The sequence below is a fragment of the Abramis brama genome (genome assembly GCF_963993115.1).
Source record: "Abramis brama genome assembly, chromosome: 11".
In the NCBI taxonomy this organism is placed as follows: domain Eukaryota; kingdom Metazoa; phylum Chordata; class Actinopteri; order Cypriniformes; family Leuciscidae; genus Abramis; species Abramis brama.
This window is the reverse complement of record NC_139973.1, coordinates 20,236,501-20,260,976: the sequence shown is the minus strand read 5'-3', so window position 1 is coordinate 20,260,976 and position 24,476 is coordinate 20,236,501. Positions and strand designations below refer to the sequence as shown.

At 39.1% G+C, this 24,476-nt stretch overlaps 1 protein-coding gene across 1 annotated transcript in view; it reads right to left on the bottom strand.

Moving 5' to 3' along the window:
* Positions 1-3,301: 3,301 nt before the first annotated feature.
* btbd8 (BTB domain containing 8) overlaps positions 3,302-24,476 on the bottom strand; it is a 38,285-nt gene continuing 17,110 nt past the window's right edge. Inside the window, exons 7-19 of the mRNA XM_084128319.1 lie at positions 22,818-22,898; positions 22,603-22,699; positions 18,924-19,012; positions 15,228-15,330; positions 14,383-14,565; positions 14,130-14,303; positions 11,641-11,770; positions 10,579-10,640; positions 9,183-9,768; positions 8,192-8,279; positions 7,961-8,082; positions 6,046-7,872; positions 3,302-4,232 (exon numbers count right to left, since the gene is read on the bottom strand). Coding sequence (XP_083984445.1) covers positions 3,715-4,232; positions 6,046-7,872; positions 7,961-8,082; positions 8,192-8,279; positions 9,183-9,768; positions 10,579-10,640; positions 11,641-11,770; positions 14,130-14,303; positions 14,383-14,565; positions 15,228-15,330; positions 18,924-19,012; positions 22,603-22,699; positions 22,818-22,898 — 4,060 coding nt within the window. The 3' untranslated portion in view covers positions 3,302-3,714. The remainder of the gene's footprint in view (positions 4,233-6,045; positions 7,873-7,960; positions 8,083-8,191; positions 8,280-9,182; positions 9,769-10,578; positions 10,641-11,640; positions 11,771-14,129; positions 14,304-14,382; positions 14,566-15,227; positions 15,331-18,923; positions 19,013-22,602; positions 22,700-22,817; positions 22,899-24,476) is intronic.

Here is a 24,476-nt window from a genome sequence, read left to right as displayed (position 1 = left end):
AGTGTGTAGTTGGCGCATTGTGTGCTTATTAATGTGATGGCTTGTGTTAATACGATACGAAAATACCATTTTTACGAAGGTTTGAAGAGTTAAGCAAGGTTTATTAGCTTTTGCCAGAGAACTACAATGTTTTGCTGATTTGGTGAAAGGTTTTCTTATTTGTGTGTAGAGTTTTGCAAAAATAGCCAATAGTTACAAAAAATGTGCTTAAGCCATCAGAAAAAACTGTAATGTTAACCATAAAATGGACCCGTTAAAAACATTGCATGTTTGAAATATAATATAATAATAATATAATATAATATAATATCCTGCGCCAGTCGAAAAGTGAATAAGAATGCTTTCTGCTGATTTGTGTCTATTTACAGTAAGGAACTGCAGCTTGTCCAGTTTCAGCAGTGTTTTTGCAAATTTAGACAAAAGCACATATACAAATTCGGTAGGAGACATTTCAGCAAGTCTCCGTCCGACCTGATTATGTTGTGAGTAATTAACTGTGTAGTCGAACAACATGTTTGATGTTGTCTTTTACTTTTCCTCTGCAAGGACACAGAATGATTTTCCCTTCAGCACTTCATCTGTCACAGTCAGCTAATCTTAGCAATGGAGAACAGACTCATCTTTTTTTGTCCTCAAAGTCCAGTGTCCTAATTTAGCCAAACTGTCCAAGAGATACAGAAATACACCGGCCTTAAAATGCCATTTTCATGTTCAAAGTGACAAGGTAAGATTTTGAAGCATTGTTAGAAGAAGATCTCTGTATAGCATTATTGAAATTTCTGTTAATTTTATCAAATTGAAATCTTCTAGCTTGGGTGTTTTATGTCGTGCTTTTATTTGATGTCACAGAATAATGGAACTGCAGATTTATTTCCAACTCTTTCCCATAACCTAAAGGTGGTCCAATTTATTTTTATAAATTATAAATTAGGTTAAAAAAAAATCAGCAACACTTTATTTTAATGGTCCCTTTTGAACATTTAGTTGACTATGAGTAACTTTGCAACATGTCAATGTCAACTAACTCTCATTATAGTATTAGTAGACTTTCTGCTTAATATTAACTAACTATTTATTATGATGGTTCTCCAACAGACATTCTACTGACTATAAGCATCTTTGCAACTACGTCAACTTATTCTAACCCTAACAGTCTACTAATACTCTATCAATACTCTAATGATAGTTAACAGACATGTAGGTGCAACTTTACTTATAGTCAGCACAGAATGTGTTAAAGGGACCATCAAAATAAAGTGAAACCAAAAAATCTAATAAAATGGGTTATAAATACATCAAACCATATAAACCCATAACACAAAATGTCATTGCCATTCTCTTTTAATGGTTATAGTCCAAATGTATGTGTAATCACAGCTTCTTATCCTTATGCTATTCGTTTTAATGTACATTCAGGATGTTGGGCTCTGCAGAGCAGTCCAGACCAGGCAATACAATGTGATTTTGTAACATAGCCTAATAATCTAATTTAAAAACAAACAAAAACAAATGTAATGTCACTCACTTTATTAACGTTTTTACTCTACATTTGTGCAGTGTTGGGGGGATTTAAAGGACAACTCCAGTGAAAAATGAACCTAGGGGTAATTAACACATGGTTACCGAGTCGATCGTTCCCTGGGATGCGATTTTCTGTTTTCATGAAAATCGAATGTAAAGAGTTTTATCTTTAAAAACAGATTAGCTCATAACACTAGTATATGGGGCACAGAGTAAGTAAAAGTAAATCGCTAGTTAATACCACTAACAAGTGGTAGCCTACATTACGAGTCACGAACGCTGTGCTACGTTAGATTTCACAAACGTAATTCCTATCAACAAGCTCACTTAGCACGGCGTTCGTGACTCGATTAGTCGAGACTGTTTTCCAAGATGGATCCTGTCTGTAAACGCGTAATGTACTGTCTTTATAAAGTCTCTTCTTATTAAACTGTCTGTACACTAACAAAGTTCTCAATGCTTCGGTTTACATGTAGGGACCTTCATTATGCTACCGTGTTAGTGTGAGGCTATTTTGAGCCTTGTTAGTGGTATTAACTAGCGATTTACTTTTACTTACTCTGTGCCCCATATACTAGCGTTATAAGATAATCTGTTTTTAGAGATAAAACTCTTTACATTCGATTTTCATGAAAACGCATCGCAGGGAACGATCGACTCGGTAACCATGTGTTAATTACCCCTAGGTTCATTTTTCACTGGAGTTGTCCTTTAAGTTTTTTGTTTTTTTTTCATGTATATAAATATATAAAAATATATTTTTAAATATATGTTTTTTTTTTTTTTAGATAAAAATATGTATACATTTTTTTTATGTAAAATTCACCATAAAAATCCACATTTCTCATTTTCATTCATGGAGATAACATGGACAATGTGCCATGTGTAATGGAATATTGCTGCCATCAACTGGAGAACAAACACTTTTAAAATTAAAATAACATGAAATTTCAAATACAGATGCTTTAAAGCATTACTCAATGCCTCATTTGCCATTTTCTAATGGGTATACATCTTTTATACACATCAAAGTTTAGCCTTTTTTTTTTTTTTTTTTCAATTATGAGACATTGAAGTCAAACCTGAACATAGTGTTATATATGTGTTTTGTGTTTGCATTTGTTCTTCATCATTTGTTCTTCATTTGTTTTTGACAAATTATGTAACAAAATAAATTTTTTATGGTTTCCAATTTATGTCTATGGCTGATTTTTGGGTGGAGCAGTTTATGTGGGTTTATGAGCACGAGCATTCCCCATTGTGGATGTACTATAGGGTTGCCACTTCACTTCTGTGTATTTGTGTTCTGTGTTGTGGCTGATTTAGTTTTTTTTGTTTGAAAAATATAAAAACAAGTATAGATTTCCCCATTCATCCTATTTAAAAAAATATCATTTACTATTATTATTTAAGTACATTAAATCCCCCCAACACTGCACAAATGTAGAGTAAAAACATTAATAAAGTGGGTGATAATATATTTGTTGTAAAAAAAATACATTATGTTACAAAATCACATTTCATTGTCTGGGGTGTCGGGAGACCCCGAAACATCCTGAGAGGGACTAACATCAGGCTTTTTTTTGTAGCAAAGGTCATTTGGGGTCAAAAAGACCCAGAATAATGGATCTAATTTACTTTGATTTATTGCATGATTATTTATAAAACATTTCACCATTTAAATAGACTAAATTATTGTTTTTCTATCCGAAACGATATAGGCAGATAAAAGTAATAAGATGTATCAATCTATTACCTTTCAAGGAAAAAAGCAACAAAATTCAAACAACACGGCTTTTATTGTTTTAAAACAACAAATGTAAACCAGAACCACTTACATACTCTCTACACTCTGTTCAAAACATTTTAGAAGCGTCATCATTCAGAGACAAAAAGAGCAACAAGAAAATGCATTTTTTGGTATTCTACAAAGATTCAAGCAACACCCATCAAGTAAACAATATAACTTAGAAAATTGCCCACATGCAAAACAACTGCACTGAGGTCATTATTCCAGTCCTTCATATAGTACCTGTACAATGAGTACAAAAAGCCATGTAACTTCGCTCAACTTAAGCTGCAACTGATCTGTCTTTCTCCCCAAAACAAAGAAGAAGCACAGAAAGAAGGAAATGATGCCATAATCCAAAGAGTCCTATCAAAACATTGGCTGTATCCCAGTCCAGGATGCCATCAGTGGTGCGTTTCCAGCTCCACGATAGTCCACTCGCCCTGTGGAGAGGCAGCGTCCTCGGGGGAGAAACTGGTCACAGTGATGCTGGTGGTGGAGTCCTCCAGTGGAGAAATAAGCTCGGCCCAGCGCTTAAACGTGTCCTTTTCGTGATACAAGTAATCCTGTTCATTCAAGCAGTCTCGAGACAAGGACAGTGTCTGCTTTATCAGGTACTGTGCAAGGTTTAAATCCTCTGGGACTGAGTTTATGATGCCCAGATTGGACTCTTGGTCGGACAGTAGCTGTCGAAGCAGACTCCAGTCTTTCTCTGCAAACTTTCCAACTTCATTGTCCACTGTCTCTACTTCTTTACCATTCCAATGGGACTCCTCCTGTTGGGGATCATTGCTCTTGTCTGCATCCATTCTTTGTTCGAGGGCTTCTCCCAGGTCCATCTCGTAAATGGGGGACAGGGCTTTAGACGACCGCCGGTCATGTGTGCAGGTTTGATCCAATGTGTCACAACCATCAATGTCCCCTAAAAATAATTGACAATACTGCACAATGACCAAGTGTTTTATCCGTATGTGGGCTTTAAAAACAAAAAAACAACAACATTTTCTTGAAGACATGCGTTGTTTCTAGCTCCACATGATGTACAGAATCACCCCTAGTGCAACTGTGTCCTCCATGATGCAGTTAAGACAAGCTTGAAGTATGAACCATTTTAAAGACTAAATAGATGAAAAAATATATTCTGTCTTAGGCAGTAATAACTTACAATTGAATTGTCATTAATCAAGATTTGATTCAATGACGCATGCATTACAATTAAGCAGATGTGCAAATCCAAAGTTTTCCATGGAGCAACTCTTGACTTTCCATGAAGTTTCCATGTTATCCATGGAACAACTTCTGAATTTAGGATAAGGATGGACAGATGCCATAAAGGTGATGCACAGAGGAAAACCTACACTGAATGTGTCTCTTTTGTTCACAAGTGCTATAACAGTAAAAGGCATGTTTTTGCCAGCCATTGCATCTCCAGCATAACTTCTGTTTTGTTCACACACAAAATATATGAATTCTCTGGTTCTGATCAAACTTGAGCATTTTCTCTTAAATATACACACTGAAACGTAAGCAAGCACGAGAGCTTTTTAGTTTGTTTCTTAATTTTTAACTTAAAGCTACACTGAAAATATGAGGGACATGCTGGCAAAAGAGTGCTTATTGCTTTACCTGGCAAACTCAAGATATGCTTCTTGTCAAGAAAAACTCAAGCAAAAAACCATTAACAGTGATTGGAATCATAATACAAGTGTGAAAAAAGAGAGACACGAGGACCTTTTTAGATTTTTTTTTTCTTTAAAAACACAACATACAGAAAAAACTACTAATTCTACAGAAATACATTGAATAAAATGAAATCTACAATGTAAAAATCTAGAGTTGCGAAAATTACTACTACAGAACTACAAATGGCTTGATAAATTGTGGATGAGAAATAAAAGAAAAAAATAACACACACGAAGATGGATACAAACATAGATGGGATTTGAACAAAATCAATAACAAAGTCTAGCATTAGCATGCAAGATTCCCTGGTTTGGATGACTAAACAGACAAGAGTCTTGAAAAGTAAGACAGCAACACTCAACATCAATATTGAGTATAAAAAAACATCTAGATCTAACACATTCAAAGCATCATGGCCTCTATAAGGTGTGGTCCTTTATGGGCAGTATTAAAAGGAAGCTTAGCTCACTGTATGTTTGTGCATATATATATATATTTATATATTTGAAGGCCAAGTCACATGGTGCTTGTCTTTTGCGTAAAGATCTCTTATGGAGAAGTCAACGTATAAAGGACTTGGCCTATGAGGAAGAAGCTTACAGCATGGATAATAACAAACAAACAAAAATGATTGAGAACTTGGGTGCCTATATATTAAGTGCAATGGTACAACTGAGACTGCCCAGCCACACCGCATAACAGATGTTCTACACGACAGGCATATCGATATATTAATGTAAAAATAAAGCTTGTAAACTTGTTTGTTGAGTTACTAAAGAGCCTCAGAGAAGCCATTTTAGTTGTGTTTATAGCTTTTTGAAGTATTAGATAGCAAACAATGACATTTAAAGAAAAGGATTAAATGAAGGGAAAAAGGGAGGCAGTAGTGTGCTACTTTCTAAATCAATGAACTATAAGGATTTACCCCACTGGATCTACCTCATTGAAAAAGAATTGTCTGGAAATTTGAGTTGAATGTGTCAGGATGGGAAACTGAGTGGATGTTTCTGAGACTGCAGTCAGGGGGGATGGGCTCTAACATTATACATTACCTGCTGGAGAGTGTGCAGGTGAGCTCACATTCAGCTGCGGCTCAGGTAAGTCTAGCCGCAAGTCAGCTTTCCTGCTGTCTATATGTTTGGTCTGGAGATTGCCATACTGTTCTGCCAGCCGGAGGTCCAGGTGACTAGGACGCTCCTGAGCAGGAACGTCACTGGTGTCTTTATCTTGCACAGGGGCATCTGATTGATCATATGCACAATTCTCCTGTGGAGATCCCCGGACCTCTGTCAGGAATACCACAGGTTTGGGCTCCTGTTCCTTTTCTTGGTGGTTAGATATCACTGTGCTTGTGGATTGCTTGGAGCAGTAGTCTGTCTGAGAATTGTGAGGTTCACTGTCAAAGACATCACCTGTCGAAGTCTGGGCGCATCCTTCTTCGCATCCAAGCTCCTCACACTCATCCACCGAGAGCAAAACAGAGCGACGGAAGTTAGAAGCTGACTGGTACTCTGGTTGCTCATTCTCTTGGTCCGCAGGATCTTCAAATGCGAGGTTGACAATACCTTGAAACTGTGGAGGTTCGTTAAGTGGGGGAGCCATTCCTCTCGGTAGCACCTCAACTTCCGATCTTTCATCTTCAGTCTCTTCCTCTTCTTCTTCCTCCTCCTCCTCTTCTTCTTCTTCCTCAGTGGAGAAAAGTTGGTGGTCCTGTACACTCTTCAAGTTTTTTAATGCGGAATCCATTTCACAAGGTTCCTCCTCCATTGGCACTTCATCTTTTCTAATCCACGATCGTGGTCTTGGACGCCCTACCTCTTCTTCACTTGTAGTCTCTGCCTCCCGTCCTCTGAGCCGTACCTCCACACGTAGTCCAGCCCCGCTCTCGTACATCTTGAGCTCCTCAGGTGTGCTGGTGTCACTGCTGCTGCGGCCCAGAAAGTCAGGGCAACGCATGGTCCCACACTTTGAATTGCCACGCTCATGAGAGCAACAGTCATCATCCTGTGAGCCTCCAGCATCATAATCCTCCGACCGTGGCTTTATGTCATCAGAAGAAGTGGTGGCACTGCCAGTCTCTGACTCTGGACTAACCTGGGGATGAAGCCCATTCCACGAGTCCTCTAGGGGTGTCTCAATGCTCCCTAGACTGCAAGGTGTATCAGGAGGGAAATCCTTTGAAGAGTTCATGGAATTGAGGCCCCGGTCTGATCCAGTGGTATGGGGTGGAACGGCATGGGCTGTGGCCAGTTTACTCCCACTCACCTCACTCTGTTGAGAAGTATATGTATGCATGTCTGGAGTTAGAGTCTTCACCTCTGTGTTACATAATTTACTCACTGGATCACTGTTTTTCTCCATATCATGAACCTTAGTGGAAGTTGCTGATATACCCTTGGGAACCACTTCTGGCTGGTCTAGTATAGCCGGGCTGACTAGTGAATGCTGCTCCTTGGACAAAGGAACTTTGGAACTCTCCAGACAAGATGCAACTACTTCCTTGCTTCTTGTCTTACCTTCGGTAGAAGCTGGATTCTTCGGGGTAACCTTTTTTAAGTGTTTGGGGCTAGATATTGAATCTTTCACAGCAGTGCCTGGTTTTTTAGAGCCAGCAGGAGTTGAGTTTTTGACTGCCCCAAATGATTTAAGAGATGATTTTGTTGAAAGTGTTTCTGGAGCCTTCTGTTTAGGTCCCGTTTTGTTTGGGGCAGCAAGCGACTGCTTAGAGGAAGATGTGGAAGCTTTAATGCTTTGCCTTGATTCTGAGATGGCCTTTGTTGTCTTCTTAATAGCTGAAGGTTTGGATATATCTTTCTCTACCTCTTTTCTTGGGGAGGCAGGCTTTTTAGAGCTAAGGGCTGAACCAGGTCTAGATGAAGCTGTTTAAAAGAGGGAACAGAAAAGACTCCCATTAGTGTTAATAACAGTTTACCATTAGATCCATTCTGAAACCTGACTGTTTCTTACCGTGGTTCTCTGAAAGGCCTGACACAGTGCTCTTGCTCTTTGGATCTGAGCGGGATGCAGGAATTACAGGTACTGCACGGCTAGTTGTGGCAGGTTTAGTCTTGCTTGATTTATTAGTGGGGCTGTAGCAACACAATGAAGGACCAAAGATTGACTATCAACTGGAAGAAATTGACATAGTAAAAAAAAGTGTAAGGATTGCAGGCTGGTTGCGTTCATAGAACAACTCACCTGCTAGTCTTTTCAGTGTCTGTTTTTTGGGCAGGTTTGGTCAGAGGAGATTTTGTTGTTGCCTTGGCTTGAAGTTTTGACCTGAGACCTACAATGTAAAATGATTATTCAGTCTTTATAACAACACAACAATGTTTTTATAAATGACATTGCATAATGACAACATAGAATGTAGTTATTTAGTATTTAGAAGTACATCATATAAAACATTTGTGTGTATATTTTAATGTATAGCCTATTAATCTAATTAAACAGATCATTATCAATTACAATCCTGTTCTCAACACGGTCTACTCAAGAAAATGTATTATGTTTATTTCAAATGTATTAAGTTTTGATATTTGTTGTACCTCATAGTACACTGGCATATCCTGCAGTATCCCTGTGCTATCTAAACCCACATTCCTTAAGAACTGTGAGCAAGGTAACAGGCATGTACAATTTTAGAAGTGCTAAGCAGCTTAATGACAAGCTAACTCTGGCATACCCAGCTAAAACCTACTCTGCTGAGCACAGACTCTCTGACTCACAGGGGAGGCAGTACCAGGCAAACACTAGCTAATGAGCAAAGAAAAGGGGAGAGATACCCCTGGATTTCAAGATTCAGAACTTTAGACAATTCCTTCTCTCTCTATCCTTCCTTTCCCATTCTAATTTTCTAACTTTTATTAAAGGCACACATACTTTTACACATATATACTGTAGCTTTTTACTTACAGTGACAGAAGAGTAAGCAATTGGGGGTAACCTGAGAAACTAAGGATAGCTTCTTGACTTCCATGGACCTAAAGCTCTGTCTTGCTTATTTTATTATAGTGCTGTTTTCAGGACTGATTTTCTGCTTAACAGTTTTACTAAATCTGACTTTGCTGGAAGCAAAGCCAAAAACATTTTTGCTGGAAGCCTCCACTCTTCACAGTAAAAAAAGGGACTAGCTCGAGATGAAGTAGAGTATCATTAAGGGACGTGTGTGGTATGAAGGTAAATTCACCTGTTGGTGTACTGTGGCCATTGTTGCGAGGACTCCCAGCGCTGTTGTCTGGTGAGGTGCTGCCAGAGTTAGATGGAGTAATCTGAGCATTACTGGCTGATTCCTGAGGCAGATCTTTCCCTGACATTGTGTTCTTCTGCAATTTTCCTCCTTTAGCATGGCCTGTTGAGAGATCAGACCCAGCAGAGGAAGACTTTGGCCTTGCTCCTGGGTTTGGCTTCCTGTCCAACACCATCTTCCCTGTAGGTGAACCACGGGCACCTGAAGTGGAGGAATTCTCCCGAGGAGCACAACCACCAGTGCCATTCAACACTGGTTTAACAGTAGATGAAGTCTTGGTTTTAGCTGGCGTGTGAGTTGGCTTAATTTTATCATTCTTGCTTCCAAGTGAGGTGTTGTTACTAGATTTTGTTTTCCCAGAAGGAACCGTGTGAGCTGTTGGCCCTAGAGCATCAGACTTCATGGTGCCTGATGCTGCAGCTACAGATCTTGCAGGGGAAGCACGTGGACCCTGTGATACCTTAATGGGATGATGAGTAGGGCTATCACATGGAGATGAAGTGCCCGAGAGGCATTTTGTAGGTTTCTGTTGCAGTGAGAGATATGGAGAGAGAATGAAAGACTATGATGGCTTTGTACAATATTAATCAGATCAGCAACCCATTTGATAGTAATCTCAGACATATAGGAACAAAGCACTATACCATGAACTTTGGATTAAAGGCTAAAAAGCATTCTTGCAAGTCAAAGAAAATCATAACTGAAGGACAGCTGTTTCTTTAGCCCAAGTTCTTTGTATCCATCTCACTTAGGTCATATACACATATTGTTTTTATTTATTTATTATAGCTCAATAATAAGATCAAAAAAATAAAATAAAAAAATAAACAGATATTCACATCCTCTTAAAGAACACCATTCTCAAATCCTATCCAACTATGTTTTCAGGATCAGCAATTCTGCAGCACAGATTCCCTGAATCAACCTTAAGGTGTGCAGGTGAGCTCACAGGTAAGTCTAGCCGCACTCATCTAACACCCATTTAATGTCAGTTTAATCAGCTTGTCTATCAGTAAAAGAAAACCTTACAAAATCAGAACTCACAGCAAATCACATTATTTTAAGTGGTCAACCGATATTGTTTTTTTAATGGCTGATGCTGATACAGATATCTAGAAAGTAGGTTGGCTGAAATAATACGACTGAATACACAATATCATTTGTTGAATTTATTTGTATACATTTACTAAAGAAAAAAAAATCTGTATATTGGTTGATGCAGACAATCTCAAAATGATTAAATATTGGCTGATTAATCAACCTGGGACAATTTATCTGTCTATAGCCAAACATTTCTCACAGTTTCACCAAAATAAGTAACAGAATAAAAGATCACCTGAGAGCTGGTGAGCACAGGTTTTTTTCCAAGCCTTCTGCAGTCTCCTTTATCAAGAGCAGCTGAGAGGGTTGGCGGAGGGAGGAAGAAAATAAAAACTAATTTTAGATTACAGACAGCTTCAGTTTAATTAGAACATCCACTCCTGCATAATCAACATTTGCTAAACATTTCCTCAATCAGACACGCACATACTTGCACACTTACAATCAGTCACAACCCCAATCAGTAAAATAGGCAGTGCAGCTCTGCAGAGAGCCACTGATTTCCTACTCCTTCATCTCAGATAGAGACAGCGCAGATCTAGCCTTTGATCATCTCACAGCATCCTTAATATCACCATAAAAAAAACAAAGATCTAGCCTTTCGTCCCAGCAATACAATTGAGCTCTGATTTCACTGCTGTCATGCCAGAAAACAGTCCAAATCATGGATCAAATATCTCCTGTGAAGGAATGCAGCTTGAGTGTTTGTGTTCGTTGTTGCACAGCGAATGCTTTGCATATGAGGCACCACATTTGCATATGTGGTGGAATCTTTAGAAAGCAGAATGTAAGCATGATCTTGACACCCAAAGCAATGCATAATTTATGCACAAGCATATATGTTTCCATTTGAAGAATAGAACAACACAAAATCCATTGTATCTAATTGTGGACCCCATTCCCCAGCCCCCTCTGGAAATAATGTTTTGATGTGTTTGGAGTATTCTAGCCTTACTGCTCAAAGCATCACAGGATCATATTAAAAAGATCCGTTATGATGGCTGTGTTGATGGACTGACAGGTGCTGGAGGTTATCCAGCAGGGCTTCTCTCACCAGCACTGGCTACCCACTATCTATGCAAAGGAGGGCTCTTCATCACTGCACTGGACCATTAAAATAAATAAATAAATAAATTAACACTCCCTTCCTCCTCCACACAAGCGCAGTCTGACTGCTGCCTTATGTTCTTCTTTTCTCCTCTGATTTATTCTGTACTTCACATTATTTACATTTAATTTCCATTCCTCTTTCCTTTGCTATTGCTAAAGTCTTACCTTTTCTCATTCGCCTCCTTACCTGCAAGTATTTTTTCCCGATATCTGGGTTGTAGAGTGTCCCATCCTTGAGTGTGCCGCACTGCAAAGAAGGACTGAAACAGGAAGGTCCAGAGCCTCGTGCGCAGCAAACACAGCTCACGCCTGAATGGCTACCAGAGGGACAGAATGAGTGAGAGAGGGTGAGCGAGTCAGTCAGAGAAAGAGAGAGAGCGAAGGAGGGAGGGTGGATACAACAGCAGGAGAAGAGGAGCGAATCCGCAGCTGCTTCAAAGGCTGGTTGTCTTGGCAACGATTGCCGTTGCCTCCCTCTACAGTTAACAGGATCCTCTCCAGCTAAATGGATGATGTCAATAGCAGAGGCTTGTGTTCACGCCTTCTGCATCGAATGTTCATTAAAAAAAAAGAACCTCTGTATTTTTCAGATCCTGCCTCAGTCTTTCCATCCGCAATTCATTTCTCGCCTTGCCCCTCCCTGCTTCCCGCTATAATGGACATAGAGCCAGATTAGACATGGCCACACCCATGACTCTTGGTCTTTCTCAGACTAATCCATTCTGCTATTTCCCCTGGGATGTGAATTAAATCACAAAGAGACAGGAAGCGACAGTGATGGCCAGAGAGAAATAAAGAAAAACATAAAATGACAGAGCGAGACCATAAGCATGCATGAGAGGGGAGGTTGTTTACTATGAGCTTTTCTATTTGTAGTGTCACTTTACTGTAATCCGGCCCAGGCCTGGCCACGTACATTATAGTGAGTTTAAATCCCAGGATCAAATGAAGCACTTTGTACATTAAACACACGGGAAAGTGCTTGCTTGATGAAGCATATGCGATCTATTCATCAAGTATATTAATAACTACAACACTGCTTCAGTTAAAAGATTCAAATAAAAATGTACATGTACATTTTAATGCATATATTTATTAGTGCATGTTATCCTAACTTAAAAAAAAAGTTGTCTTCAATCTAGTATGAAAAATGAATAACTGAAATGGCTGTTCTTTTCAGTCAATGTCACAAATCCCTTTTACTTTTACAACAACTTAAATCCAAACATCCAACCACAATTATGGTATGTAACACGCAATGGACAGAAGTGCCACCATATTTTAAATGTCCTGTTTCAATAGGAAATGAGATTCTAGAAGTAAAACCATATGTGCATACTGTAATTCCAGAATAAATCCAAAAGTAAACATCTTTGTATATGCAAATCCATACAAGATGAATTCTAATGTATTCCTCACATTTACTTTATATATTGACCATAATACAACAGACATTTCTGATCCTGGATTGTTTAAAGTCCCCCTGTGGTGAAAATCAAGCTTTTAATGTTGTTTATATGTCTATATGGTGTTTTAAATATGCTTAGACAAATGTGTAAATTCATAAGTCAACACTTGTATTTTCTCCTTAAAACTGCAGTGAACCAAAGTTTTTCTCAAAAATGCGGTTTGAAATCGCTGGTTCAACTACCTTGTAACCAATCATGTCAACTTGTGATCATCAATGAGTGGATCTCTGAGCTGGTGTGAGTGAGTGGAGGCGAGGCTAATTTGCATATTCATAGAACTGCGTATACTAAATGAGGCAAGGGTGTAGAGTTCATTCAAGCTATTTTAAGGCATGACAATTTTTTTTATTTAATAATTTTTAATAAAATGATTGACTACAGGGGGACTTTAATAAAATAAATGTTTGAATGAAAACTATGTAACCATGTTATAAAATAATGCATCCGGGGCTGTGGTATATTTTTAATATAGTCAAAGCTGAAGGGGTTGCAGGTACTCCTCTGACCATAAGAATACACGTAATTTTTGGATCAGATTTGAGCTTCGGGTGGGTCGAAATAGTTGAACTTTTGCGGTTAGACCATATGTGACTGTTTTAACCTAATGTGATGTATTTGAATCAAAACTATAAAAACAAGGTGAAAAGTACCAATATTTTTGTACTAAAACGTTATTCTTTAAACATTATGAATAATTAAGTCCAAAATAATTATTTTATAATTATTTCTTTTAAACAGAGTTATTTGCCATGTGTGGATATAATCATACATTCAGTATAATTTTACCTTGGTAAATAAGTGATGGAAAAGTTGCCAAAATGCAACAATCGTATGTGATTGTCAGAGATAATGGAAAGATAGCTTAACAATTTCCTTTAACTGTGACTGCATTCACAATTTAGTCATGGCCTCTCATGGTTTGTTTAGATAAAGATAACGTCTCAATATCCATGTACAATTCGATGGAGAAATATAATATAATATAATTAATAATATTATAATATATTGTATCACTTTTTATAATTAATATAAACATTTTACTATTAAATTAAATATGATAAATCACACTAAATTAATGTGTTAAACTGACCTCAGCTTTATTGCAATGACTTATTAAAAGGCTCTGTTAAGATCAGTTTAAATAAATGATTCATTTCCTAATTGAGCTGTAATGAAATGCTGGCTTTTAGTGTCCTGTTTTGTTTACCTCCACTTCCTCCTGATTGGCTTGGTCTTCTGTGATAATGTCTACCTCACTCGGGTCACCACTCAGCCGATTGACAGCAGTAAAGAGGTCACAGCAGTTCTCCACAGTAACACCCTCCCGCACAGCTATGCACACCTTCCTCAGAAGAGTGGGGTCACGTGTAAACTCCTCTCTCTGAAACAGCACACGTCTGACGGTCATAGCTGACAAGACATCTTATATCTTACGTCTAAACTTCATCGATTGGTCGTACCCTTCGGAGATCGTGGAAGGCAGCGGTGTGTGTGACCTGGGCCAGGTGTGTGACAATCATCTGCAGACACTCCTCTTGCAGTTCGCTGGCCAGACTCAGCACCTGCTTGGCCCATTTGACCTCCGGCAGGCTCCCGATCAGCTGCTCGCAGCCACTCAGCACAGACACGACACTCTGCACCGTCTGAAAATCAGAAACACACATTCTCATTCATAGATCCATCTTCCACACAGTGGCAGTACTGTTAGTGACTGCAAATTTCCGAGTGTAATCCAATATGCCTCAGCAGTGGTTTACATCAAGGCTGGAAGTCAGGAGAGGGAAAACCCAATGTTACAACTACACTTGGCAGCTGCTGAAGGTCTAGGTCTGTGTGAGTGAGAAATTTAGGGGACTGCCAGACTATGGATGAAGTTAATGAGCTGTTTGAGGCTTTGCCACACACACACACACACACACACACACACACACACACACACACACACACACACACACACACACACACACACACACACACACACACACACACACACAATTAAGACCTATAATTGCTCTTTAGTCAATGGCCATCCTCAAAACAGAGGCCACAGCTCATCTCATCAATGTCTTATTGAGCAATTAGTTGCAGACAGCAGCAGAGAGACAGTGAACAAAAATTGTTGTCTATGTTGTTTCCCATGAGGAAAACAGCATACAGTATAAAAATACTAAAATATTGTCTTAATGCAAAAAAGTAATTGTGAGTAATAGTTTTACAGTAAGATTCGGGGTCAAAAATCATTGTTAGCTCAAAATACAAACAAAGTGTAAAGTCCCCACCAAAATAGAAAACATATTTTACACACCATGTTTTTGCTGACTGTATTAAGGCAATCTTTCTGTAGTTCTGGAGGGAGGAGGGCAAAATTCCTTTCTGACCAGCACTTCACGAAATGCTCAGCAACCCATCTGTGGATTGAAACGCACATCCATGAGCGTACGCTGTTTTCATTCATTCTTTAAAATCCTATACTAATAAGCAACAGTCAAAAATTATTTCCTAGCAATTCCTACTGACATACAAATGCAGTTATCAGTAAAAAACAACGTTCCTCTCACAAAGCTATTGTACAGCTTTAGAAGACTTGGAATATAGTGCACAAGTCGTAGCACTTTTATTGTGTCGTCTTCTCCTTTTTGGAGTGTATCAGCATTAATTTGTGTCAGTATAACAAAGAGCAGCCCAAATATTGATAAATAGTCATGCTAAAAATATGTGTGCAACAAAATAATTGTTATTTTTGGATTGAATCTCCCAATGATCTAGGTTAGTAACACAAGGACAGTAGGTTCAGCTGATGCTGGACTGGATCTGAACTGAAAGCAGCAGTACTGCGCTGGTCTTATACCATCAGATCCTGATGCGTGATTCTTCACCCTCCTACCCGCAGCCGAGGCGACGGCAACACATCAGAGAAACAACACACACACACACACAGTCTCTCTCTTTCTGTGTCTGAGGCACTGGAAAAATCCCGACCTACATTCACACGCCTCCCTGAGCTGGATTACCGCAGTGCACTGAGTTTAGAGCAAACAGAATTAAATTACAGAGTTGGGTAATTAAGTAATGGTGATGGTACGAAATTATTAAAGGTCAAAGATTTCATTGTTTTGTCAATCAAAGAATCTTTGGAATCTCTGTTACCAGTACAAAATTAGAGTAAAATACAGGAACGATTTTATTGGAAATATTTTTTTCATGGCCACCACAATCTAAAGATGGAAAGAATTTTTCATTCAAATCAATCTTTTTTGCACTTGTCTAGAGGTCCTTTCACACCAAGGGCCCTATCTTGCACCCAGCGCAATTGACTTTTTACACTGACGCATGTATCATTCCTATTTTGCACCCGCGCAAAGCGCGCTTTTCCCTCCACAGAAGCACGTCGCTAAACTAGGGAATGAACTTGCGCTCCCTGGGCGGTTCAGCGCAAAAAAGGAGGCGTGTTCCGGCGCAAACGTTCCTTCATGCTATTTTGCAGGTTTAGAAAACAATTGCGCCACTAACCAGGAAAAAATAGTTTAAAGTCAGTGGCGCGTTGCGCATGTTATTCAGATGCTATTTTAAGGGCGCATGCTTGGCCATAATCAATGTAGCGTGTGCACAACGCGCATACACTTTGATTCTCTCATCTACACAGAAGCAGCAGTTTTCATTTTTGCAAATCATACATTATTATGATAGATAGATAGATAGATAGATAGATAGATAGATAGATAGATAGATAGATAGACAATTTATTATAAAAGCATACATCTAGCTTACACATTTACCCAAATTATCATACACCTTTTTAACCGAAGTTAATTTGGGTGGGTTTCTCCATCCCCAACGTCCCTGACGAGAGCGTTGCTCTCCTTGGCTGTGAACCGCTCCTGGCGCACGTCTGGCAAATACGCCGTTATAATAGGAATCCGCTTTAGAACAAAGCGCGTCTGCTCTTAAAGGGAATGTGAGATGACGCTCTGATTGGTTTATTTCACGTTACGCCCAAACCACACCTATGAATAATGAAGCTACTTCAGACCAACCCATTTTAGATTTGCGCCTGGCGCAAGAGTCATTTATCCCGCTGGGAAAATAGCAACAGCGCCAAGACCCGCCCACAAAGTTACTTGCGCTTTGCGCTTTGACACTTGCGTTTCAGATCGTTAAAATAGGGCCCCAAATGTGAAACGAACAAATTGTTGATGAACAGTCTAATATACCAAGAGCAAAGTCCAATATTTGTTGGTACAATACAGGGTGCAAATACTTTTCAGTTGGTCTGCCATTTGGCAATCACAAACAGCTCAGCTAGAAATTCATTAATTTCCTATTATCAATGTAAAGCTGCTTTGGAACAATCTATATTGTTAAAAGCACTATATAAATGAAGATGACTTGACTTGACTAGAGAAATATAGTATGCAAGATAGGCAAATGAGCTTGAGACTCTTGCCTATTGCCAGCTATTTAAATCACAGCAATAATATTTACTTACTTTTGTGAAGAAACCTTCAGAAATTTTTGTAAAATAGATTTTTTGCTGGTTTGCACAGTTTATTTTTTTTCACATACTGTATGTTTTGAGGTATTGAGAAAAACAGAAATGATTCGGTGCGAGTGAGTATAAACAGCATAATCTGCTTTTGTCTGGTGTCTAGCACATTTATTTTACTGCAAGTCAAATAAATTGCTTGACCCAACCCTTGCAAGTTTTTGTTTTGTTCAAAATGAACGTGTTAACGCATGCAATTATTTTTTCCAGTTTAACGCGTTAAAAATATTTAACACAATTAACATAGCATCCGTTTTTCCGTCATCCTTTAGCTAGCTTTACATTACATGACCACGCTCTTATTCATGCAAATGCTTTTAAATCATTCAAGCACGATAAGACATAAAAGAGGACTCAGTGCGGTACAGCGCGCCAGCCATATTGAGTCTTCTTTAGCGCCTGAACAGACAAAAACCACACAAAATGAGTCGAGTATTCTCGTAAGCACAGTCTTAAATTAGTTAAAGTCTTAAATGGATGTAAAGAGTTGTGAGAAAATAGGACGTGTCAGCTCCGCGTCATATGCGTCAGGTCTTAAAGTGACAGCAGCCTAATAAACCTGCTGCAGTCTGTCATTAATGTTAATCAAAGAACAAAAGAAAAAGAGAAAATCACTCAGTGCTCTTAACTATATAACTTTAGTAGCTTTAATATAAATGTTGTATATATGCAGTGAAGACTATAAAGTGTTTGATAACTTTATTCAAGTTCTGGATATTTCCTACCTGTTAGATCAAATATTTTAAATATACTGTCTTTATGTTGTTTGTACATTAATTCAGAGATTAAATGTTAAGTTATTACAATTTAAAAATATATGAAAAACTTTAATTTTAGGTGTGATTAATCACGATTAATTACAGAAAAAATTATGATTAAGGAGTTAATTTTTTTTTAATCGCTTGACGGCAATCTTTTTCTTTCCTCATAAGTTCTTTCCTGTATGTGTTAACAACAATCTGGTGTTCAAGATTATATTCAAGATTATTTGTCTTTGGTATTTAAAGGCAGTTGGCAAAATAGCCTTCAGTATATTGTTTGACGACAAAATCCACTCACTCACCAAAAATAAAACTTTGCTCTTTTGATGCAAATGCTCGTCCACTCCGGTCAAACTTTTGGGGGGGTTTTTTGTCAAACAATTATGCCAAATATTAACATTTGATGTGAAACTGAAAAGACCTCAAAAATGGGTTTGTTTTAAATGTTGAATAAATATCTGCAAAACTGATTGCATCCACATTTGGACAGAAGCATAACCTCAGAAATAGAAAGCATTTTGGAACATGTATTATTTATTGATATATTTAGTCATTTATTATTTAGTGATTCATTTGCACTGTGCAGTATGACAGTAGATGGAGGAAAGAACTCTAACGGGGCAGTACAATCAGAAAAGTCATTTTAAAAACCATTATTAAAAGCAAAGCATCCATAGAAGTGCAGAAAATGCCTCACCTCACACAGGAGCTGTAGAGATCGTTCAGGCCTATAGAGTGGGTAATGGCAAGGCACTCCAGTATGGATCTCTGAACTCCATCAACAGGCTGCAGAAAATGAGAAGAGGGATATTCACACCTCATCTAACTGTCTTTAGTGGTTCAATAGCCTGGAACTCTAATTTACAGTATAGAGTTCAGCATCTGAACTGGTGAGTTTACTTTCATTTTATACAACTGAAATGACTCTTAATTTGAACAACTTCCTGAAAGCTACAATTTGCAAACTTTTGGATAACGCAGATTATTTATTCAAAAGTTACCACTGCAAAGCACCTGATTACCAGTAAATAATGGAGAAATACCTCTTTATGGGTTATTTATAAATCATTCATAATAAGGGGGAAATTAAAGCCATTGGTACTCTTTGTATGATGAAATTGCATGGTCATTAAAGCTAAACAAGTAAAATAACACCCACGAGTGAATCACCATAAATCAAATAAAATGTCAATGTGAACACCAGAGGAAAACTGCATTTTGACACATGTAGTAGGCAAAAAGTAGAAATATACAATTTGTAAAATAGAATCAAAAGCATTCAAGCCGTGACCATTGAATTATGAACCTAATTACTGAATTAGGTGTTAAGAAATAAGATTTATAAATATACTACATTATGTCCATAAAGTGCGAGCAATGTCATTTTGTTATTAAATTATTCTCGCTATAGTATATATTGCATTTGCAATATATATATATATACAGTGAGGAAAATAAGTATTTGAACACCCTGCTATTTTGCAAGTTCTCCCACTTGGAAATCATGGAGGGGTCTGAAATTGTCATCGTAGGTGCATGTCCACTGTGAGAGACATAATCAAAAAAAAAAAAAATCCAGAAATCACAATATATGATTTTTTAACTATTTATTTGTATGATACAGCTGCAAATAAGTATTTGAACACCTGTCTATCAGCTAGAATTCTGACCCTCAAAGACCTGTTAGTCTGCCTTTAAAATGTCCACCTCCACTCCATTTATTATCCTAAATTAGATGCACCTGTTTGAGGTTGTTAGCTGCATAAAGACACCTGTCCACCCCATACAATCAGTAAGAATCCAACTACTAACATGGCCAAGACCAAAGAGCTGTCCAAAGACACTAGAGACAAAATTGTACACCTCCACAAGGCTGGAAAGGGCTACGGGGAAATTGCCAAGCAGCTTGGTGAAAAAAGGTCCACTGTTGGAGCAATCATTAGAAAATGGAAGAAGCTAAACATGACTGTCAATCTCCCTCGGACTGGGGCTCCATGCAAGATCTCACCTCGTGGGGTCTCAATGATCCTAAGAAAGGTGAGAAATCAGCCCAGAACTACACGGGAGGAGCTGGTCAATGACCTGAAAAGAGCTGGGACCACCGTTTCCAAGGTTACTGTTGGTAATACACTAAGACGTCATGGTTTGAAATCATGCATGGCACGGAAGGTTCCCCTGCTTAAACCAGCACATGTCAAGGCCCGTCTTAAGTTTGCCAATGACCATTTGGATGATCCAGAGGAGTCATGGGAGAAAGTCATGTGGTCAGATGAGACCAAAATAGAACTTTTTGGTCATAATTCCACTAAACGTGTTTGGAGGAAGAAGAATGATGAGTACCATCCCAAGAACACCATCCCTACTGTGAAGCATGGGGGTGGTAGCATCATGCTTTGGGGATGTTTTTCTGCACATGGGACAGGGCGACTGCACTGTATTAAGGAGAGGATGACCGGGGCCATGTATTGCGAGATTTTGGGGAACAACCTCCTTCCCTCAGTTAGAGCATTGAAGATGGGTCGAGGCTGGGTCTTCCAACATGACAGTGACCCGAAGCACACAGCCAGGATAACCAAGGAGTGGCTCTGTAAGAAGCATATCAAGGTTCTGGCGTGGCCTAGCCAGTCTCCAGACCTAAACCCAATAGAGAATCTTTGGAGGGAGCTCAAACTCAGCGACAGCCCAGAAACCTGACTGATCTAGAGAAGATCTGTGTGGAGGAGTGGGCCAAAATCCCTCCTGCAGTGTGTGCAAACCTGGTGAAAAACTACAGGAAACGTTTGACCTCTGTAATTGCAAACAAAGGCTACTGTACCAAATATTAACATTGATTTTCTCAGGTGTTCAAATACTTATTTGCAGCTGTATCATACAAATAAATAGTTAAAAAATCATACATTGTGATTTCTGGATTTTTTTTTTTAGATTATGTCTCTCACAGTGGACATGCACCTACGATGACAATTTCAGACCCCTCCATGATTTCTAAGTGGGAGAACTTGCAAAATAGCAGGGTGTTCAAATACTTATTTTCCTCACTGTATATAAAAGAATGCATTAAATGCTTTGAATTAAACTGAATAAATGAATCCTTTTATTCAACAAGGGCACATTCAACTTTAAAAGTGACAGTAAAGACTATTAAAGTAGTAAAGACAGTTAAGACCATAAGTCATTTCAAATAAATGCTGCTCTTTTAAAATTTCTATTCATTAAAAAAAACTGACAACAGTTTCACAGTTTCCACGTAAATATAAAGCAGCACTGTTTAAACTGTTTAAACATTCATAATAATAAGAACTGTAAGAAGAGCACATTAAGGTTTTTAGAAGTATGACACTTAAGACAGGAGTAATGGATGCTGAAAATTCAGCTTTATCATCCCAGGCATAAAATACATTTTACTGAAATAGATAAAATGAATAAAACAGTTATTTTAAATTGTAGAAATATATAACAACATTACTGTTTTTACTGTATTTTGGATCAAGGACTAGGACTGTCAATCAATTAAAATATTATACTTACACCAGGGCTGGTGAACATAAGAGACTTCTTTCTAAAAAAAATCTTAGTGACCCCAAATTTTTGGACCGTAGTGTGTAAATATAATATTTTAATTGATTGACATTCCTAGTCTAAATCTGTCAAAAGTACTATTAATTTATTTAGGGGGAAAACTAATTCCTCAGCATACCTTGAATCTTTCCTAGACTTAAACAGATGCTAATTATTTTGAAAGAGCAGGGGGAGTGAATGCATTCCTCTTTCATCTCTGTGTACAGTAGGATGAAATTACCGGCTGAAAGGACACAAACTGGACTGGTCTCAAAGCATTTTTGAAAGGTGGGAGTAAGAATGAGAGACTCGAAGCACAAACAAAACAGCCCTTCACGAATTGCAAGAGGGCTGTCAAACACAACGCTTCCTGACTTCCTCTGCCTCCCACTACTGCTTTTGTATCAGAGAGCCAATATTCATGACGATCTGCAGTTACTGTGTAAACATGAGTTGAGTCTGCTGCAGTACTTCAGTACAGTCATTCTAAGAGAAGTAGAAAAATGCCTGAAAAAAATATACATATATGTATCTGAGGAACTTAAATGGGAGGATTCTTCTTTTGGAGCAACACCAGAGGGATAGGGCCATGTACTTTTGGCTGACAAATTGATGCTCTACAAAAGCTGAACGAATGCCCGGACTTTACTCGCTCACAAATACAAATCACATAATGTTTCCCTAAAGGGTAATAAACGACAAGATGATAGTACTATTGGCACAATCTGACAACAGACTCACTGTTTAACAGGACTATTTACACTCCTCACCTCAAATAGACTGAATGTGTAAGCCGTGACTCTTCCCTCTGGTCTTACCTTGGGAAAAAAGCGGCAGTAGTCCCGAGTCAGGACCATCTCGGCCACATCTTTTAGCCCCTCAAGGCCCAACATGTCTGCTGCTAACACAACCTGACTAAGATCAGAGACAAACACACACACATCTTGACATTTGTGCAAAATCTGACAAAGCCATTGGATTTTTGTATTTATCACATTGGAAGATAGGAAATGTCACTACAGAGCGTGCTTACCTGACATTTGTTCCTGGTGGGAAGTCTAGGATGGCACCGTACATGAAATTAAGCAGAATCTCCATCTCATCTGGACCCAGACTGATTGATGGACAAAACAAAAAGCAGACACACATTAAGATTATTTTGACAAATTACAAACTCAGTCCACAGTTACAATCAGTCCAATGGCGAAACAGAACGTCACAGGCGGGTGACGTCATGACCAAGAAAACACATCCGGAATATCCGGCGTTAGCTTCTGAGCCTCAGCAAGCGTTCTGTGTTGAAACTGTGTGTCTTATTTAGTGTTGTCTGTCCCGATATAGTGCAGAATCATAATTCACATTAATATGGCTAGCAAACAGGCATTTAAATCGTGGGATACGGTGTGTTATACAATTGTGTGTTGTTTATTTTGGGAGCGGAGCATGCACAGCCAGCTCTCGAGGGGGCTGACTGTGAGCATTGTGATAGACTACAACTTTGCACGCTCTGCTCTCGGTTGGCACTCTTTGAGGAGGGTGTTTAGGCTTGCGTTCCCCATGGTTCTGGCCCTGCTGCTGCTGAGGCAACGTCGCGACTGAGATTGTGGGGTTTGCAGATGGATCTCGCGAAGGGGTTAGAGACAGCCTTTTCTCTGCCTTTAACCGAGGGATCCAGCGCTCTCTTGCTGGGATCGGAAGCCTGTGCTGCGGCTTCTTGTTTTTCTTTTTTTTTAACGCTTTCTGATCCCAAGACTCAACTAATCGCTGCAATTCTCCATCTGGGATCTTTGGAGAGTCTTTGGCCTCCAGGGATCCAGCGCTCCCGTGCTGGGATCGGAAGCCTGTGCTGTGGCTTCTTCCGCACAGGGAGAGAGCCAGGTGCTTCAGCTGTCCAGCTATGAGGAGTTGGATGTGCTGAGCATCGAAGCGGGGGATTTTGAGAACTCGCCATCTCTATCCCTCTAGTAATAACCGGTGCCATGGCTAAATTAAACCAAGAATCGCTCAACCGAGAAGCAGGGCGCTCATCCTAGAAACAAACTGGATGAGCGTGTCTGCACATGATGGCCATCTTGCAGACGTACCAGGGGGACCTGCTAAGAGACCTTGACGAAGGCAAGGGGGTGGGCCCGACGCAGTTAAAGAGTTACGTCAGGCCACGGTTTTGTCTCTCCGGGCCACCAAAGAGATGGCCAGAGCTATCAGCCGTTCTATGGCAACGGCTATGTCTGTCTGACATCAAAGAGAAAGACAATTTTTTTTCCTGGCCTCTTTGGCAATGCTATGAATACGGTCATCGAGAGTTTTCAGGTGGCAGGCTGGTCCTCTCTGCTCACATTCGTAAGATTTTATGATTTGGACTTCACAATGTGCTCTTGTCTTAGGTGTGCTCGCAGTATTCACACAGACATGTACTTGTAAGCATGGCGGTTTGGGTATTATCGTTCCCATAGCAAGCGTCAATACTATGAGGCAGCCCAAGTTCACTCGAAAGGGAACATCTTAGGTTACGACTGTAACCCTTGTTCCCTGAGAAGGGAACAAGACGCTGCATCGCCCTGTCATACTTCCTGCATCCCTGTGATTGACTTGCTTTGGCTCTTTTGAAGCTAACGCCAGTCATACTGGATAAGATTTTATGCTTTCCTAATCATGACGTCACCCGCCTGTGACGTTCTGTTTCGTCATTGGA